This window comes from Haliotis rufescens, unplaced genomic scaffold, assembly GCF_023055435.1.
Source record: "Haliotis rufescens isolate VD_foot unplaced genomic scaffold, xgHalRufe1.0.p SCAF_67, whole genome shotgun sequence".
Taxonomy (NCBI): domain Eukaryota; kingdom Metazoa; phylum Mollusca; class Gastropoda; order Lepetellida; family Haliotidae; genus Haliotis; species Haliotis rufescens.
This window is the reverse complement of record NW_025964358.1, coordinates 1,392,127-1,413,686: the sequence shown is the minus strand read 5'-3', so window position 1 is coordinate 1,413,686 and position 21,560 is coordinate 1,392,127. Positions and strand designations below refer to the sequence as shown.

The 21,560-nt window shown below is 40.5% G+C and overlaps 1 protein-coding gene across 1 annotated transcript in view; it reads right to left on the bottom strand.

The window, feature by feature from the left end:
- Window positions 1–420: 420 nt before the first annotated feature.
- Window positions 421–21,560, bottom strand: part of LOC124123916 — a 64,223-nt gene continuing 43,083 nt past the window's right edge. The window contains exons 7-10 of the mRNA XM_048387155.1: window positions 14,607–14,731; window positions 12,374–12,710; window positions 9,954–10,427; window positions 421–1,170 (exon numbers count right to left, since the gene is read on the bottom strand). Coding sequence (XP_048243112.1) covers window positions 509–1,170; window positions 9,954–10,427; window positions 12,374–12,710; window positions 14,607–14,731 — 1,598 coding nt within the window. The 3' untranslated portion in view covers window positions 421–508. The remainder of the gene's footprint in view (window positions 1,171–9,953; window positions 10,428–12,373; window positions 12,711–14,606; window positions 14,732–21,560) is intronic.

The window sequence follows — 21,560 nt, the reverse complement described above, 5'->3', positions numbered from 1 at the left end:
AAGATATACACAATTTGATACAATAAGTTGATAATGCTTGTATTTACCACAGTCCGCAGTTGTTCCTGAGCAGTGAGTGTCTACTACAAATCTGTGTGTGTTCATATCACCGTCATTGTCACCATCACGACAGCACCTTGACAATCATTGTCACCATCACGACAGCGCCTTGACAATCAGTGTCCCCATCACGACAGTGCCTTGACAATCATTGTCACCATCACGACAACGCCTTGATAATCATTGTCACCATCACGACAGCGCCTTGACAATCATTGTCACCATCACGACAACGCCTTGATAATCAGTGTCACCATCACGACAGCGCCTTGACAATCATTGTCACCATCACGACAACGCCTTGATAATCATTGTCACCATCACGACAGCGCCTTGACAATCATTGTCACCATCACGACAGCTCCTTGACAATCATTGTCACCATCACGACAGCGCCTTGACAATCATTGTCACCATCACGACAGCGCCTTGACAATCACTGTCACCATCACGACAGCGCCTTGACAATCATTGCTTTCTTCTCCTCTGTCATGTTGATGTCGCTGCCCACTACAAGTGTCATGCTGACATTACCCAATGAGGGCATATACACCCCGAACATCGGCCACAGTGGCTGACTGGAGTCTACATTGTCTAACGTCGACATCACTTTGTTCTCCTTCACATCAATGAAGACAATCTTCTTCCTGGCGTCATCATAGACAACACCGTAATGTAGTGTGTGTGATGCCCCTGCTGTGTTGGGGAGAGTGTCAGGCAGACACAGCACATACTTCCCCTCCTTCCATGTCGTCCTGCATATCCCGCCGTGTGTAGTACAGTGACAGTGGGCGACCTGCATGCTGCAGGAGCTGGGTTGTCCACTGATACAATGCCACACGTCCCTCTGCTCCTCCCCACACACACCCAGCTCCAGGATGAGCCAGTCCTCTGTGAGTGGTTCGTCAAGACTGACCCTCGACTTCATCTCCCAGTACTGGGGACAGCTAGCCCGGGGGAGGGGGGCAGTGCTACATGTGCCATCATACTCCTTCAGTCTCCCCTCCCCTGCAGGTCTGGTGTCCGACTCCCTGTTGACCAGGTCTCCTTCTGTGTTGATGTGGACTGTGTCGAGATTGACTCTGTCTTTGTCATACTTCAGATGTATACCTACAACATATGAATGTAGTTTACTTGTGAATAAAACATAAGACAAATAGTGATAGTCAAGTTCTATAATGATATTTAAATGAAAGAAATTCACAATGTACTTATATACAAACAGTATAATATAAGAACATAAAACCTTCTATGTAATACCTTGGATCTTTGTGTTTACATTGGATTCACTGATAATCCTTTAACCCGACTGTAGAATTAGTAAGTAACAGATCTAGTGCCTGGCTCGTCAGTTGTCAAATTATTCAGAACGGCAGACACACGACATCAACATTAATTACGTCACAGAAATCAGAAATATATGCAGTTGAGATTCTGGATTACAAATACGTGGGGATATACAGAGCACGAAAATCACACAGTGGGCGAACAGACGCAATCACAATATACACCTTGTTTTAACAGAGACACGAATGAACGTGGTATAATGAGGAACATGCAGATTGAATATCAGTGTTGAGATCACAGTGTCATGTGACCTGGTGACGTCATCTAGAAGCTGGTGAAGTATTGTGTGGCACGTTGCAGGACGCACGTAGGTTGACGATGGATGATAGTTTGGTAAGACAGCATTGTCAGTACAGGACACAAACAATAAATAACAAATAAACAATAAACCCCATTATTTTGATATATTTCTGGAATATTCTGGTAGATTGTAATGTGGAGTAGATGTATGTTATAATGTCCTTCTGGTTTCTTTATGAAGAACTTGTTGGGACTAAAAGCAGCTAAATTGAATGTAAATATGCAAATATTATTCGAACAACCTTACCCCAGACCCGTGAAGATAATAAATCTTGCTTGCCATTACAGGCGACTAACAGGATCGGGTGGTCAGTTTCGTTGGCTTGGTTGATGCATGTCATCGTATCCCAATTGCGTGGATCGATGCTTATGATGTCAATCACTGGATTGGATCTCCGACACACCTAACTTGCAACAAATTACCGAAATCACTCATTAATCAGTCTCGTTAATCCGACACAGTGATCAGCGTACTCCGTGGTCATCTGCCCGCGAGTACACAGTCTGTGTTTTGATGCGAGACGAGTCGTCGAGTAGCTGCATATTTCAACGGCTGCACAGATAAACTTGCTTAACAATAAACAATTACTGCTTTAAATAAACAAAACAGGATTAATCACATGCCTAGATGGTATCCTCCCAAATCGTAGACCTGCCAAAACGCAGACCCGTTAAAACAACACTCGTTATGGCTGGTTGCATCAGTATTTAGTACTCTGTACCCTTAAGTAAAATGGTTTCACCCATGTAACAAGAAAGAAAGCTGGTTAGAGTTCACAATTTTTTATTCAAATGTTATTTCATGATTATCAGTCATTTTCACTTGTTTATCATCAGTGGACCAACTGCATCCAGGTACTGAAGGGGTGTCTTTTCACGGCGATGAAGCTGTTCCTTCTCTCTGTAGACAACCTTCCTGGGTGGCGGTGCGGCTCCAAATTAAATCTGCGCTAGTTTCGCTCTCTCCGAAATGTTTACCTTCTGGATCAGTTCTGGAGTGGAAACCTACTAGGTTGTTGTTTGTACGGGGCCCTTGTGTCGCATGGTATATCCACAGTCGAGGTGGGAACCCGGCATCGTCATCCACCCATGTCGTAACCTCCAGTACACATTTTCATTCTTCGTCCTGTACTTAGCATACGTGTAGCCGTCTAGGAGAACTTGTGGGGCACCTTTCTGGGACAAGACATACTCATTTTTCGTAAGTCCGGCCATAGCTTAATTGGACGAGGTTGAAGCTTACTTACTTACTTACTTACTTATATTGGAGATTTAACGTGTGCTTTCCGACTGCAAGCGTAGGTCGCACACGGGAGGTTGACGCTCATGTTCAAATATATTTATTCTTCCCCGCCCTTAAGGCGGGGAAGTATACGGGAGAGGTTAATTTTGGAGCATGCAAGTCGACATGTTGGTTTCTTAGATTTTCAAGCCACACAGTTACCGAAACGAAACATACAAACCATGTGAAATGTGCGTGAAATGTTGATGTTTATCTTTTCCAGCAATAAGATATACTTCAAAATCGTCTTGCTATTCTGAGACTTAGTCACTTTTCGTAATGCTGATAACCCATGAAATTTGTTCATTTTGTTTTTAAAAGAGCTAAATATGATCCCATTTCGCTAAAGTTAACCGGTCTATATTTTGTAAGAATAAACTATTGCGCATTGAGCGATTATCTCCATTAGCTATAGGCGTAGTATAGAAGTGATAAATTCACGCACTGACCTTGCATTGCTTTACATCGTATCTTATTCAAGCTGTATCAGTGAGAGTGAGTGATTATCTCCCTTCCCCGAACAGTTCAATTGCGCACTGCCTTTGCAATGTATCGTATGTTATTCAGGCAGCCATCGAGAAACATATTGTTCAACACGATTAAATAACAGGCTTCTATAAAGTATGACATTCTTCAATAAACAACACATGTAAAACAACGGGTTTGATATGAGAAATTTTTTATTAGTTGTCTTCATAATCACATGTATGGCTCTTGCTGTGCATAGTTGAGCACAGCATTGTTTTAAATACTTCACTGTATGTAATGTATGGTACATACCGTTTCATGCGGCGGTTTACGTTTCTGCATGGTTTATTGCTTTGACAAAAAAAATTAACTTCCAGCAGAGATCATACACCCGTATATGTTCTTTGCTTCTGGATACATAGGAAATCAACAGGTTGGTCTGTAGTTTGCAATTATTTTCCAAAAAGATAATACGGTTGCATGATATTTTCACGATGTTTGGGTTGAACATAGTAACATTCTTCTAAACAAATTTCCAATCTAAGCCGGAAGCAATCACAACACAAACCCAGTTAACCAAACGGAACCATACACAAGAGTGAGTGAGGTAGTTGGGTTTAACGCCGTCTTGAATAGTATTCCGTGTCAGCTTGAAGTGGGATGAAAGTCTGAAGTGATGCAGGTCTTAGACGTTCACCACTTTGGTGAAACCAACGAGCAAGCACTGCAAACACGAAAACGTCGTTTTTTTCCGTATATGGTCATTGGACGGAAAAACGACGTTATTTGGACGTTTTCAAACCATCGTTTTTCCGTCCAAATAACGTCGTTATTTGACATCGGAATTTACTGGGAGAGAACGATAGCGTTAAGCTCCTCCCTTTCTTGATTGGCATGGAAATAGACACAGAGGCAATGGAAGCAAGAATCCCTGCTGAGAAAATCATACAATGTCAGCAAGCAATGACAGATTTACTTAGGCAAAACAAATACAATCACTACTGGGTTTACTGAATTTTATCTGCAGGACCATACCAATAGGCCGTCCTTTCTCTCGCAGACTAATTGATGCTACTCGACATGCAAAAAAAAAACCAATCATCATTGACGCAAGAAGTCAAAAAGGATTTACAAGTGTCGCAGGAATATCTGCATCAGCACAATGGATAGCGCTGAAGGTGAGGGGAGAGGTTTCGGCCTATATTTTGGGTATCAGTGGTCCTATGGTGGTTGGCCATCCGAGTTTTACAGAGGACATAACCTTTTTTGAGTTCTTTCCAATTCTGGTAGCAGTACAGCTGTGGGCAGATCAGCTAGTTAACAAGGAAATTATGTTTCATTCGGACAACCAATCAGCACAATTTGACATCTAAGTCTGCACGTGTCATGGTTCTTGTTAGGTCTTTTTGTGCTTCACTGTTTACAGCGCAACATTTTAGTAAGAGGACAGTATATCCCAGGTAGTAAGAATGTCATCGCAGATGCTATTCCTCGTTTTCAGGGAACACTGGGACAACTGGAAACAGAAGCTATCATGCTACTGGAGCTTTCACAAGCTGACAACACTAAGAAAGCCTATACAATTGCTTTGCATTCCTTTGTCAGGTTAAGATCAACTTACAACATACCAGAGCTATGGCAAGCCCCTATAGAACACTTACTTCAATATGTTTCATATACTGCACAACAAAAGTCCCTGTGACATTGAATAAGATTTAATGCAAAGTTATGTTTTTTTACCAAATCTGAAACAATTTCGGTTTGCAACAGAAAAACGACTCCTGTAAGTGTTCAAATGGTTTAATTGGCCATACTGACTTCAGAAAATGCGTGATTTCATAAAAAAAACACGAACATGCCAAAATGTCAATTTACAAATCAATAGCGTGTGTCCACCCCTGGTTGCGATGCAAGCAACACATCTTCGTCTCATGGAATGGACCAGGCGTCGCACAAAGTCCTGTGGGATATCTGTTCACATCTGCTGGAGCATGTTTCTAAGTTCCTGGAGTGTCTGTGGAACAGGTGGTTGACATCGAAGGCAATCATCCCACATGTGCTCGATTGGTGAGAGATCAGGGGAGCGAGCCGGCCAGGAGATGACATTCACGTTGTTTTGTTGAAGAGAATCCTGCACAAAACGAGCAATATGAGGCCGGGCTTTGTCATGTTGGAAGGTAATTCCTGGGCCGTGACGACGCAAAAACGGTAGAAGAACAGGGCCGATCATCTCGTCGCGGAAGCACTGTCCATTGAGATTTCCCTCTACCACTATCAAACGGGTCCTCTGACTTGCTGTAATCCAACCCCATACCATAACGCTGCCGCCCCCGAACCGATCTTCTTCCATGACACAATGATTGACGTAACGTTCACCTCCACGTCGGTACACTCGAATCCGTCCATCGCTGTGGCTGAGGTGAAAACGTCAGTGAATCTTGGGTAGTGAAATGCATCGGGCTTGCATAAAAGTCAACTTTTGCATGGAATGCATGCTTTTCTGTAGCAGTTGCGTTTTTGTGACTTGATTCCATACATGTACTACAATATTGAAAACCAAACATTACTTGTTTGAAAAATACACTAAAACATTGGTGTCACAGGAACTTTGGTTGTTGAGTATATTTATCTCTGCACAACAGACCTCATTCAACTGCATCATTACATATGGCAGTGATCTGCTGGTATCACAAAGTAATGAAGCTTGCAGACACCACTGATCACTTCATACTTAGAAAAAATATTGCTCGTCATCATGGTGGCAAAGGCAAACCAGATTCTCGTGCTCCGATTACTTTGGACATACTGCATAAGTTAAGCACAGCACTAAACCATTTTTGTACTCCAATTATGAAATTCGCCTTAAGGGTAAAGAGATGTGTAATCTGTGACATCGAGAGCAGAAGTAGAAGAAGATTTACACTTCTTTTTTGTATGTACAAATTACCATGTTCTTTGAAATGAGAATGTATTTTTACCAACATGGTTATTCTTTACAAACGGTGCAATGCGGAAATTCATATTTGAGTGAGGAAGAGCAAATCCTAATATTAGGTTCTATTCAAAACTTCACATTAAAAACTGGCAGTTTTTCAGTTAAATGAATTGTTTGATATAAACTGCAAAAAGATTTATTATATATACACATCTAGATTGACATGTACAATTCATTTGTTACATCTAACCTTCATTGATGTATTTATTGTAATATATCCTACACTGTATGTGTAATTGAGGGGTATTAACATAAGCGCATTGCTTGTTTACCAATTCATTTTCACACTTTTGTAAAAATAAATATGTTTAAACCAATAATGTACTGGTGAGCGAATGATGCAGGTTGTCATAGGTGAATAATAGAGATGGAAACATTCTACATACCTGGGTGACAATGTTCATATTGATATTGTTATGTACAGTAAAGTTTCGTTAATCCGACAATCGGCTTTATCCGACACTAATGATGTGAACCGATTAAATCAGTGCTATTTAGATCCGAAAACCCGACAGTCTCGCACTCCGACACACCTAATTTGCAACGAATTACCGAAATCACTCCTTAATCAGTCTCGTCAATCCGACACAGTGACCAGCGTACTCCGTGGTCATCTGCCCGAGAGTACACAGCCCATGTTTTGATACGTTGAGGGTTGGCTGGTAGCTGCATATTACAACGGCTTCAGAGATAAACCTGTTTAACATAAAACAGTTAATGCTTCAAATAAAGAAAATAGGATTAACCACATGCTTAGATTGCCTCCATCCCATTGGAATCAGATACAAGTTCTCGCTATCGCTGAGGACATCCCATTACAGGTCACGTCAGAACAACCTTTCGCGAACCATGATCGACAAATGAAATGACTAACAGGAAGTCAACGTTAGCCACTTAGAAAGCAGCTTTCTTAAGCTTTGCGGTACCAGTTTCAAACTTGGGACTTCCATTTCAGACTATGCTTTTTAATGTATTTTGAATAAGTCAAAAGTCCGTAAACGTTGTTTGGTGTTGAGCTTCAGAGGTTGCATGATTAGAAACATATTCCGCTAACAACATAACACAACAATATGAATATTTCACTTTCATTTTTTTATTACGTGTTTGTATCATTATCTATTGTGTAGTTCCTATTTTCGATCACGAACGTTGATACTACTTAATTTCGTTTATCCGACATACTCGTTAATCCGACATAATCATATGCAACCAACCATGTCGGATTAACGGGACTTTACTGTATCTTACAGCTGACTTAAAGAGCAGAGACCAAAAGGGGAGAACACCGGTGATGGTTGCATCACAGACGACTGAGAGGAAGGTATGGGACTTCCTGGTGAGCAAAGGTTATGAATTGTCAGTGGATCAGTCGTACAGATTCAGTAGCAGGTGGGCTATGTGGAGGCTTTGGGCACTACACGTTACATTTAGTTTTTCAGGAACGGGGTCTCTACAGAAATAATGGCAAAACATTGGTCTCCACACATCAGTCAGTATCGACGACGTTGAGGCATTGGCCACTTACACCAAATAACCAACCAATGGGGTTCTCCATAAACATGATGGCGAAGTCTTGGCCTTCAGCAAAACTCGTATGAAAACCCTAGAGAAGCTCTGTGCAGGATGTGGACGCGCGCGAATGCAGGTACTGGTAAGCATGTCTGTGTGTAGATATGTCTTCATATTGTACACCTGCCAGTGTGTTGCCATTTCAAAGGAATAGCTTGAGCGGAAGTCATCAACAGCTCCATTGATTACTAATATAAGGGACTTCTGTGCTCTACAATCACACGTCAGAATGCTGGCAGTGACAATTGGATCTGTAAATCTTGACATTAATGCAAGCGTGAATTATTTGCGAAAGTGTGTAATAAACTTTTCACGATGGGCATCCAGTGAGTTATCTACCCACTCGTGTCAAGCATGTTGACACCTTCTCTGCAGACCAATCAGTGAACAGTTGTCAGTTCAATTATTGAATTGCCTTTGAACTACCTTAATGCCAATTCAACAGGGTAAACATATAAACTCTGTGTTGTTTTTAGCGCCTTAAACAACAGAGGGTTTATATGTTTATATGTTTACCCTGCTGTTTGATTGGATTAAGGCAAGTGTGGATTAAGGCAAGGCAAGGCAAGGCAAGGATATGAATCATTCCACTGGTAATTTCCAGATTTACAGTATATGTCTACGTGTCTGTGTACCGGTTTACGCATTGCCCTGGCTGTTTAAATTCATATTGAGCTCATCGAAAGCTATGCTTATACACAAAGGACTGTTAATGTTTTCAATACACTTTGCAGTATATATGTATTTGTGTCTACATGTCTACATAATATGTGTATGCATGGGCTTGCATACAGATAATAACGTTAACACAATCATATGCTGTATAAGTGGTGAGTTGTTCAGTTCAGTACATATTATGTGTGTTTGTTTGCAGAACATTCAGCATGCCCAGTGATCATTTAGGTCTTGAAAAAAACTGATATGAAGATGTTTTTTAGCTTTTCGGGCACAGAATAGAATATAAAATGCAAGTGGTGGAATCGGATTGGTCCATTGAGAGGCTCAGAAGGGACATAACTGGTAATTACCACTGGTTGCGCTACGATCGAGCCCACTGATTCCAGCCTAGCTCGTCAAGGGTGGAAACTGGCCTTTTTTTAGCCAGTTAACTCTCTTGCCTCGGGGAGATGGAGTGTCCTAGACCGGACTAATGCCAACTAATGGCGATTTGATAGTATTACCCCACAGAGATAATATGCTGCAGTTTAACGTGAATCTCAGACACAGTATACTGACCACTCAAAGAAGTTATACTGACCTAGCCGACCAGTCCTTGTTTAATTCACACCCCCCGTCCCCCCCACCCCCCACCCCCCCCCCCCCCCCCCCATTTAATACCGAGCGCCAGACACTATACACTATAACAACACTTATTATCTTTTAACGTCTTTTATTATGAGAGAGAGAGGGAGAGAGAGAGAGAGAGCGCATTGGAAACAGTTTCTGTTTGCGATAAAAAGAAGAAGAATATAAATCAAAATATAATGGGGCTTCATCCAATTAAATGTATCTCTGATCTGAAAACAAAACAATAAAATGTGTACTTACTGGGTTGATTCCTTTGTGTTCAGGGTCACATACTGAGAATTACTGACACAAGCAAATAAAATGTTCTACTCAAAGTGTATTAAGCATGGCCTGATCCCAAAAGTTTGCCTTTTGTTTTATCAATATATATATGTGATTTTTGAGGTACTGTATTGATGTAACTAAAACTTGTGAATCGATGCATGTTATGTGAAATCGGTCATTGTATTGTTCGATGGGTTGAAGGCGCTTTCATATAACAGTTATAGCAATATCAGCATCCTATGTTTAATGCATAATATGTGGCATAAAACATCCAACAACACGTTTTGATATTCACACATTAATTCTCATAGTTGATACACACGTATCCGTTATGTTTAGAACACGTTTTCAAATACTCACAGAAGAGCCAGTGTCCATCAGAGCCAAATCCCGTGGTGATGCTGACGTATCTGATTTTGTTGGGTGTTGCGTCTGTCCACGACATGAACTCCCGTCTTCCGACAGTGATGCCATATCCCACTGCTACTCGACCATCTTCATAGCTTATCCAGAATGGTAAATGCTGATCTGGAGAGAGAGGCTTGTGAAGAGCAAATGCCTCGTTTGTGCCCTGCTTACTTTCTCGGATGACAGACTTTGTGTTGCCAAATCCTCCAATGACGATCTCATATATGTTATTGTCAGTGTCGCCGTCGTTGGCGACCAAGGCAATGTGGGCGTCGTTAGAGGCCCGTACCCAGAACACGAGGGCCGGAATACAGTTACCTTTTCGTGTCAAGCGGACGCCACGGGTGGTAACAGTCTGGTACTGGTAGACATTGTCTGTTGCAACACCTGCTATAGGTACCCCACTGGACATGCCTCCATCAGAATCTGCAGGACAGGAGCGGTAGACAAATTATATCTGTACTAGAAAGTCTGTGTAAACAAGGTGCTGTCGGAGTCTGAAGGTAAAAGCGGTAAAAACATTACATCTTAAAAATACATAGTCTTTTTTTTGAACACTTAACGTCACATTGGTAGTATCCTAAAATGTAGTGACGAGAGCAAATCATACATAATTCAGTTAGCGAAGGTTCAGCAAACTAGGAAGATAAATTTCATAGATGCCATACAAAACAAAATGTTCTGTTGATAGTAAAATATAATATTCCAGCCAAAAAAAGAAGGATTCAATGACAGCATCATACTACAGACCAGTAGGGTCAACAAAAGTCTGCATGACCTGTCTGGGGGATGTTATTCCACTCTGGTTGCAAGGCCAACAACAAGTCGTGCAATGGTTTCAGGTTCAGGGTAACATTGTCGTACACGAGTATCAGGTTCATATCACATTTTCAGTTGGGTTTATTTATCCATTTTAACGTTAATATACATTATTTTCCATAATGTTGTAATTCCTGAATTTGTTTCTGAATAATGCATCATCTTCAAATAACAGAAGACATAAATGAAAACTATATCCGGTTAGAATTGTATCACACTGGTGTGGTAGTTTTAAATTTGAGTTGCTACTTCAGTATATAACCTCGCTCCGAGTTGTTCATAGAAGGTATCAGAAGAACCATTATGGTTATTCCTCACACAAGGTTATACATGGCCGTTACATGGTAAAGAATACTCGCACATAAGAAATTTTAGTTTTATATGGCTGTATCAGTCAGTTGGAAATGTAAATATGTTTCTTAAATTTCAAAATAGGTCTATAATTATGCTCTATCAATAATGGCATTCCACTTGAGAGGATAGTTCACGTTATGAATATTACAAAACCTTCAAGACTTTGCTTCAACAAGAAATAATTTTCAGTACTCACTACGGAAAACTTCAGAAAAACATCAACTTAGATATTGACTTGTCTTACATGAAGCTGTATTATTCTTATAATCTGTATCTTTACATTTTCTAAATTTATTGAAAGATCTGAAACATTCTGTGGTCAAAGCAATTATTTACTTCATTTCTCACTTTGCCATTTTTTCTGTTCCTGTCAGGTGAAGCCGACAACATGCCTCTGCAATATATTCTAGGCTTGTATCAATACATATAAATGCACTGTCAAGTGATTCTTGAACAACGTCGGATGAAATATTTTTTTAAACCGTTCAAGGTTTTCATTTTCCAAAATATATCTAAAAACACATTTACAGTTTTTATTCATTTTTAGGGTGGTTTCAGAAGTTTCTTCCTGGTTGGGATTGAAAGGCTTCATTATCGAAATAGTCCCTTTCACTGTTATAACACCTGAACTAGAAATAAAGGAGCCTTCATGACAAGAGGAATGACTTAATCTTTCCATTAGTCAACTGACAACTTTCCAGCAATATTCCAGCAGCTACAGCCTTTGGTGTCTACATTTCACAACTTTTAAGGTTCAATCGAGCATGCTCTTTCCACCACGATTTCAAAGAGCGTCATACGACTCTTGCTCAAAAAGTGTTTGATCTTGGTTACAACATTTAAGTCCTCAGCAGTGCTTATAAAATATCTTGGTGTGACTTGTACTAAGTGTTGCCATGTTGCCCCAGGTGAGCAATTGAATTGCATTTGCATATGACGGGTAGGAGCGGTGGGTCAGATACACTCACCTTTTTGCGAACCCATAGGGTCATCACAATGATTCAAAGACACATGCTCATGATATGGTCGGAATTGTTCAATGGAATCTTATGAATATGGAATGGGTTTTGTTGCTGTTATTTATTATGTTAATGGAAATATTACTTTTTTGTTCTTAGTTTTCAATTCCATTGATGATATCATTGGAATACCACTCAAAGACACTAAAGACATATTATTTCCTCTGTACTAATCCTTACCAAACTGCCAGGACCCAGAAGACCCGAACCCCGTTGTGACGGCGAGATAGTTGACCTCATAGGGAGCTGGGTCCGTCCAGGTCATGAACTGTCCTGCGCCAACAGTCGTCCCTGTGCCCACTGATATCACACCTCCTTCCCAACTGATCCAGAAGTCGCGGAATTCCGTGGAACTGAGAAGAGAATGAAATGTTTCGACCCTGTTGGTTCCCTGTCTGCTGTTTCTGATTATCGATCGCGTATTGCCATATGCACCGAGGACGATTTCGTACATGTTCTGTCCCGTTTCGCCATCATAGGTGAGCAAAGCCACGTGGGCGTCATTTGAAGCCTGGATCTGTAAGCATTTTTACATATATTTTCATTTCAGCCTAATAGTAATCAGAGACATACAAATGCTTGGGTGAGCACATTAGAACGTTGCATCAGCATTGTTTTAACCTTATAGAGTTATACAGTATGAGGCATAATTATTGAGAATTGAAAAATCTTTAAAATTGTAAATATGAAAATTTCTCCCCAAAATATAACATATTTTATGTGAGCACAAACCTTCTTTAATCACATCACAGAAGCATCAATATTTTATCAGACCACCATTTGCTTCCAAACACAGTTTTATACGATTGGGCATACTTCCTATTAGAGAGGTTAGAGTCTCGTGGGTGAGAGAGTCCCAATATCGCACCACCTCGCGCTTCATGTCATCAACTTTTATCAATCCCTTTTGGTTCACCGACTCCTTCATGAGTCCCCCACATATTTTCTATAAGTTTTAGTCCGGGCTGTAGCTAGGCCAGTGCAAAACTGTCACATTGTTGTCCACAAACCACTGCCGCGCATGTCTTGCGGTGTGTTTGGGGTCATTATCCTGTTGCAAAATCCAAATATTTCAATAAAAAATTCTGCATTTGGGATCAGGTGAGCTTCCAAAAAGTCTGTATACCTTTCACTGGTTAAATTACCCTCGAAAACACACATGGGCGTAGTTCCAAGTGAAGATATCCCTCCCCAAACATGAACTTCGGACTGTACTTTGGTCTCTGGTTCAGTGGAACGGAATGACATGTTGTCCACATTTTAACATTGTTAGGATATACCCATACAGAGCTCTCATCTGTGAAAATAACACTGTTCCAGTCAAAGTCTTCATGCGCCAAACACCACTCTACACGTCTATCCTTGTGTTCTTGTTTAAAGAGCGGGGAGGCAATTCCTTTCTTTTTTTCCCATCGAAGTTCAATCAAATTTCTTCTTACTGTAGATTTGGATAAGTTTACTGTCCCTCTGTTTGCCATTTCATATTGGATTTTTGAGATACTCGCCCTTCTGTTTTTAGAAGCCAAAATACCCATTCTCACACGATCACCAAACACCAGTTTTCAAGGTCTCCCCGCTCCTTTTCTGTGCTCGATTCCTGAACCATTCTCAATATTCTTCTTAACTCTATGCACTGTAGAAAGAGGAGTATATGTGCTCTTTGCTAATGTAGCAGCATCAGTGATGCCTTCATCATGGAGCTGTAGAATCAACCTTCTTTTCTCCTCTGCACTCACTCCTGATTTATATCAGGAAAGGTCGTCTGGTCCTTAATCAAGGGAGATAATTTGCTACTTCTAAAATTGAAGAAGAGTTGCTTCCCCTACCTCAATTTTAAACGCTTGTCAATATTGATATTTTATGTATGCTTCCTTGAATATGACATTAAAATTCACAATAATTTTGAACAAGAATGTATGTATATGAAGTAATGAAATCTAAATTTTATTGATCGTAATAAGACGAATTAGCTGCCAGATACATTACAGTTTCGGCATGCTGGATGTTCTCAAACCACGGTGGAAAAGGACTGTCTCCTCTTTTCATAGTTTTGATGTAGTGACCAAAAAACACATCTAGGCTCTAACAAAAGAAAAACACCCAAGACTAAAATATTATGAAACCAAAGAAATATAGGTTTAAAAGCTCTCCATAATCCAGCAATTTGAACCCAATACCAAGTGACTCAATACTTAAAATGTCGGTGAATGAGCTCTTGGTGTTTGTGGAAAAACTCAGCAACATTTATTTTCCCGTGTGAACGAACTGAACATTAATGAAAAGAACGCAAGCATGTACTGTAACCACCCAATACTCCTTTTGGGTTGCCCTCACGACAAGCCTCATACTGGGGATGCATTCTGACTCTGAAATAATGAAAGGTGACGAGGAATGATGAAATAAGATACTTTACTTTGAAATTGAAGGATGTGGCTTGTGATCTTATCTTCACATCCACCTCCTGCAATGACTGGTAGTTATACTGGGTGTCTGTCTCAAGCTCTACATACTGCCTCGTCGCTGACCAGCCATAAGAGTCTAAGAAAGACAACAAATAGTCAAGCACTGCGACCATGTCATATCCGCGCCGATACGGTACGATGACATGCAATCATGCATATTACCACCCTCTTACGACACGCATTAATTGACGGAATCCTTGTTTAACTCATTATCACGAATGCATCATTGGCAACAGTAAAAACGTCAACGCCAGAGAATAACCAAGCTCGATTATCCACCGAAACAGATTCCAGTGTCCAGGAAATATCGGGTGCAGATAATATGAATGGAACATAGAAATGCTGTCTAATAACATCCGGGCTTGAAAACCCTTGCCTTCCCTCGACAAGCGACAGGTGGATCGGGTGGTGAATACCAGCTTGAATTTTGCTGAGTAAGACAGCCGGAATAATACTTCTGGTGTACCTACGGTTACAGGCCAAGTGGTAAATCAGATACTAAGATGTAAATCCATGCCTTATATAGCGATTTTATAGTGCCAGACCACTGATGCCACTCGGCATGGATACCCCACCCAGACACAGTACTCATTACGGAAAACTTCAGAAAACATTTAATTAGATATTGTCTTACATGAAGCTGTATTATTCTTATAATCTGTATCTTTATATTTTCTAAATTTATTGAAAGATCTGAAACTTTCTGTGGTCAAAGCAATTGTTGACTTCATTTCTCACTTCGCCAGTTTTTCTGTTCCTGTCAGATGAAGCCGGACAACATGGCTCTACAATATATTCTGGGCTTGTATCAATACATGTAAATGCACTGTCAAGTGATTCTTGAACAACGTCAGATGAAATATTTTTTTAAACCTTTCTAGCTTTTCATTTCAGACAGTATACAGACTCAGAGGCGACCAATCCTTTTTTGGAACTTATAGTAGAGCACACGTTCTCTCCGATCAAAAGATCAACATTTTCTAGGGGTTCTGTCACGGAGCTGTGCTCCTGAGACCAGGATGTCCTTAAACAAGAATAAAGTAATAATTGAAAAACGTAACTTGACTCCTGATAGTAAATAGGCACTTGACCTAAAGTAAGCAATCACGGGAAAGTTGGTTATCGACGGATTACTTGGAAAATGGGGTACAAAATGTAAATATAAAAGCCTAGCTAATACGTTTTAGCTAAATACCAATAGAATACGTCAGTACCAGACAGAAAACTGCCCTTTAACCAGTAAGTAAGCATGATGGTCTAGCGATACCTGGAGGTAAAGATTTCGCCAAAGGTCAATACTGTAGGGCTATTGCGTGAAAATCAAAGTAACTAAAACAATTTCAATAAATTAATAAATTTGTATAGATATACTAGGTAACATATAACAAATACATCCATGATAAGTGTATGCGATTAAACTCCTAGTGAATTTCTTTTAAGGTTATTAATTCTCTAAGGCCAGGTTCACACAGTGCCGTTATGGCTACCTCTTGAGATCAGACAGCGCTTCGATACAAAAAGTGAAAAAGTCGGATTACTGTCCTCAATGATCTTGAATGTCCTGTCACAGTCTGAACGCAGCCTTAAACGTTCGTAACAGAGTCCTACGAATCGCGAAAGATCCAGAGAGGTCGGCCAAGCACTCCCGACAGTATGGTGCGTCCCGTAACATTCGGGAAACTCTGCCGATTTTGCCGAGTCGAATTACGTGCATGAATTGTTCATTGTCGTTTCTTTGCGATTGAGTCCAGATTGCGTCCAGATCTTGCCGAATGCGAACCGTCTTTGTCGGTTCACTGTTCTGCCACAGTCTGATCTCTGTCGGATCGCATTCGGGAGAATCGGGACACTGTCAGAACAGATTCGGTCGTTTTTCAACCGTTTGCCGAACGGTGACGACGCCGGGCAATTAAGAGAGAGGGAAGCAGTACTTTCACTAGACCGTGACAAGACTAGATTTACGACCCCGTCACAGGCACCAAAGTCACGTACCCAAACATATGGCGATAGGCTATTTCAACATTCTGGCCTATTAATATGGAAAATATTTAAGATGGAGTCTGAGAATAATAAGCGCTAGAGAATAATATTTACAATGAACGTAAAGACACTGGAGTACGATGACCCACAGAGTTTGTTGAACGGTGACGACGCCGGGCAATTTTTGTTTTGTTCGTTGTTTAAAACCGCAATATTCCAGCTATATGACGGCGGTGTGTAAATAATCGAGTGTCAACCAGACAATCCAGCGACTGACATCATTAGCATCTATCCACGCAATTAGGATATGATGACATGCATCAAACAAGTGAGGAATTCTGCTCACTCGATCCCGTTAGTCGCCTCTTACGACAAGCATAGTCGCCTTTTACGGCAAGCATGGGTTGCTGAAGACCTATTCCAACCTGGATATTCACGGAGAGAGGGAAGCGGTACGGTCATTAGGCCGTGAATACACTGGTTTTACGACCCGTTCACATGTACAGAAACATATGGCTACAGGTTATTTCAAGATGCTGGCCAATTGCTATGGAACAAATAAGAACCTGAGAAGCAGATCTTTGAAAAGGCAATTACGTCCTGTGTGTTCAAGAGAGTGTTTGACCAGACTAATCATGGTCTACACGCTGAGTGAGGTGTACGTGTGGGTGCATTTCACAAGACCGAGGAGCGTCCATTCCAATTTAGAATGAACGTTGGATTGCTTTGGAAAGATCGTTCATTCCAACCTTTCCAAAGCTTGGAAGGATCGATCTTTACGTAAAATCCAAAATTGGATTGGCAACATTTCCAAACATATTTCCAACACAGGAAATGTTTGGAATGACTTGGAATTGTTTGGAATTGTTTGTAAGTATGTTTAGAAGGAACACATTAAAATATGTTTTATTAGTAATTTGAACAATAAAAAGACTGAATTTTCTATTGAGTTTAAACTATACATAATAAATAATAAACTTACACTGCAAACACGAAAACGTCGTTTTTTTCCGTATATGGTCATTCGACGGAAAAACGACGTTATTTGGACGTTTTCAAACCATCGTTTTTCCGTCCAAATAACGTCGTTATTTGACATCGGAATTTACTGGGAGAGAACGATAGCGTTAAGCTCCTCCCTTTCTTGATTGACATTGTCAATCAAGCAACAGCGTCTACCGGTGTTTCTACTTCTCAGATTTCATTGGTCAGCCCCGCGTGTTAGATTACAGGCCCGCGTTTGACGCTGCACTCGAAGCGCTTAGCGGAAGTACTGAAATCAATCGTTCTGCGCATGCGGATTACTTAATGCCTTGACCAAATTTTTCGTTCTGTGCATGCGCGATTTCGCGTATTGTTTCCTAGATTTAATGTCACCACTATTTGACAATGGTTCATAAACACAGTCACGTGAAGGTTCGGAATCGTAACGAGTAACTCCATTTAAATTGAAGAGGATTCCCAGTGATATGGGAGATTCCAAGATGAAACTATTCTATGGCCATCTAGGCTGCCATCCCAACCGATCTAAACGGGACCCGATAGCTTATTGTATGCTATATAGTCATATGGAAGTGGACAAGAACTATACATTGTATTCCGGCCGATTGTTCTTGCATTTACTTATAAGTCAGGAAAATGGACTTAAAAGGGGAGTTGTTGAATGTAATTATTTTAATTATTAAATGTTGCCTATACACTAATCTGGACGAACTTCTCATTGTTCTGTTTATGTCATCCTATATACTATTAGTATGTTACCGTTCTAAAGTCAACCTCTCACATAACATTATATTGTTCATAGTATCAAGTTTAATCAACAATATCAAGAGCAGCGATTTAAACCACTGAAACACCCAAACACAAGGCTGTTATCAAGCGCTAGTGCAGACGTGATGCATCGTAAAAACTGTATCGTGATGTCTTCAGAAATTCAATTATACTACGAGATAGTATGGCTAACGCTGACTCACCGGTGGAACAAAGACAATATCGCTAATACAGATATAACGTATTTGAATGTTAATACTAAAGACAAACAATCATTATTTTTGCAGTGACGATATAACACGTATACACGTTTATTGTTAACTTTCATCAGTTTTGCTCTTCATTTTAATAACTTTGTTTTCACATATATATGTAGCAATACCCGACAAGCATGTCATACATAATTATGGGGCAGTTTTCAATCTTGTACTGACTTACTCTGGTGTTAATGAGCGAAGTTTATTGGCTTGTTTGTAAAACCCCGTTTTTCTTGTAATCCTATTATTACTTAGTTTAATTCTATCTAATGACACCCTGTTCTCTGGATCATGGCTTCGTGACTATCCATAACAATTAAGATGAACATTCAGTTCAAGTAAATGAATGAGTTTGTTTTGACGCTACAGTCAGTCAAAAAACCAATGCTGTGAGGTTTGATAACACACTTCTACCAGGTCGAACATCGTGGATCCTCATTTTCTGCCTAAAGAGAATCATAGTTCATATGCTAATCCATCTGCGAATACCCTCCCACTCAAGATGACCTTACTTGTTGCTAAATCTATCATCTATCCCCCTAATCTCACCCGCCCCCACCCCCCACACGCACGCAAACACGCACATACGCACACACACACACGCACGCACGCACGCGCGCGCACACACACACACACACAAAAACACACACACAAACAACTGACCTAAATAACCTGGACAGGAAATACTGCTGATAGCCTCTGGTCAACTCAGCCGCGCCACCGCAGAATGTTCGTCCAACTCTGCAGGGGGCATTCTCAGTGGCTTCAACCGCGCTGAAATGTTTTCGCCTTGCATCCAAGATGGTGGACAAGTGAAATCGTATGAAATTTGGCTATTTTAGGTCCTATCTCTTTTTTGATTACCCAATAAAGTCAATTCATAGTTAAACGGTTGTGAAGAAGCTTACAACTTTATGAGACTTATTCATCTCATTCCAAAAAAGCTACTCGCGCTCACATAAAGTTGTAGTTATTATGTCACTGTTTTATTTCTGTAAAAATATATTACATGTTCAACAATAACAATTAAGATGAACATTCAATTTCCGATATAAGTAAATGAATAAGTGTGTTTTACGCCACAATCAGTCAAAAACCAACGTTGTCCGGTCTGATGACACACAATCTACCAGGTAGCACATTGTGTACACCCTATCCCCATTGAAGTCTCCACTGTGGGTATTCCTGGGGACGAAAAGGCCCCATGTACCTAGGAATTTCATCAATACATTCATGCGCGGCATTCTCTGCCTAAAGAAGATCATATAGTTAACATGCTAATCCAACTCGAACTACCATCCCGCTCAAGATGAATGTTTTATGTAACATCCAACAGGCCCACATTTACGCACGCACGCACGCACGCGCACACACATATTTGGATTTACCAATCCCTGAATTGAGAAGACGTGCGTTACGAAGCTCCTCCAAGTCATCATCAATATCCGTATTTGTCTGTGATATCATTACCCATCCAAAGCCGAATATTCATTTATTGTGTTTTCTTGACAACAAATGATATAATTGGGATAACACTTTCTGAGTAAAGTACAGATTCTCGTACTTTCTTGGGTTGAGTCCCGTCCGGGATTTGAACCCACACTGTGAGTGAGGCACCCAATCGCCAGAACACAAAGTTGGCGATCTAACCCAGCCACCGAACCAAAAATGTTAGTCCAGATGACGTATACTTTGTGTACTCCTCTGACAAGAGAAAAATGGCACGGCTTCTATGACCGAAAGCTTTGAACCAACAATGCCTTTAAGAAAGTGGTCAACAGTAACACACATTATATTTGGATACCACTTTCTCAGTAAACTACATATTTTTAGGGTGGAGATAATAGACGTTGATGGTTGATTATCAATGGACAAATTAAAGCCAAAACTTAACTTATGAATGATTCGTAATGGGAAATGGACAATGGGCAAACGGGAGGCGGGGTAATCAGCGCCATGCCAGTTATCTGTTGGCTTCCCTTGTTGCGTTCCCTTCTTTGCTATCTTTTTACTTTTGTTGTTCTTACAGGTACAAATATATGTTCTCTGCCTCATAGCATTTAATAATATGCACCTGATGAAGGAGAAAGTATATATTCCGAAACGCAGTGTTCCTCCGTTGACATCCATAAATAATTTTCCTTGTGTGTATCAGTTCTTAATGCCCTTCAAAGACTCAATCTAGCTTTGTTTTTAAATGTGGTGATATTTGCGTAGAATATAATATGGTCATGCCTATATACATTTGGATCTTTGTCTACATAAGCATTTAGACATACAATTTAGAGCTAAGGACATTGCTAATTCTGCAGGCATGAAGTACACGTCATAGCAAGCTGTGATCTTTATTCATACTTTAGATATTCGTAATGGAGATCTGTAACTGAAGTTTACCGTAATCTTCCGCAACTCTCACCTCCTGACCAGTTGAACGTCTTAATGCATTCAGATGCCATTGTAAAATTCCAGGCTGCCCCTCTTTCTGTGATGTTTTGACGGATGAAATCTATTGCGTTATAATAATCTCTGTTTGCTGATATATAATATGTACATGTTGTAAAATATTTACGATATTTTAAACGTGTAATTCGATGCATATGCAATGCAATGTGAACATAAGTGCGGATGCACGAAGGCGGTTATAGTCATAGTTATACTGCGATGGATGTAGGGGAATGGTAGGGAGGGTGTATGTATGTATGAAAGCACGAATACCGATACATGAGGGCGGATATAGTTATAGTTCGATGGATGTTGGGGAATGGTGGGAGGATGGATTATGTATGAAAGCATGCGCATGGATCCATGATGGCTGACGTAGACATAATGGTGGGGAAAGAAGAATGTGATGTGTGTGTGTGTGTGTGTGTGTGTGTGTGTGTGTGTGTGTGCGTGCGT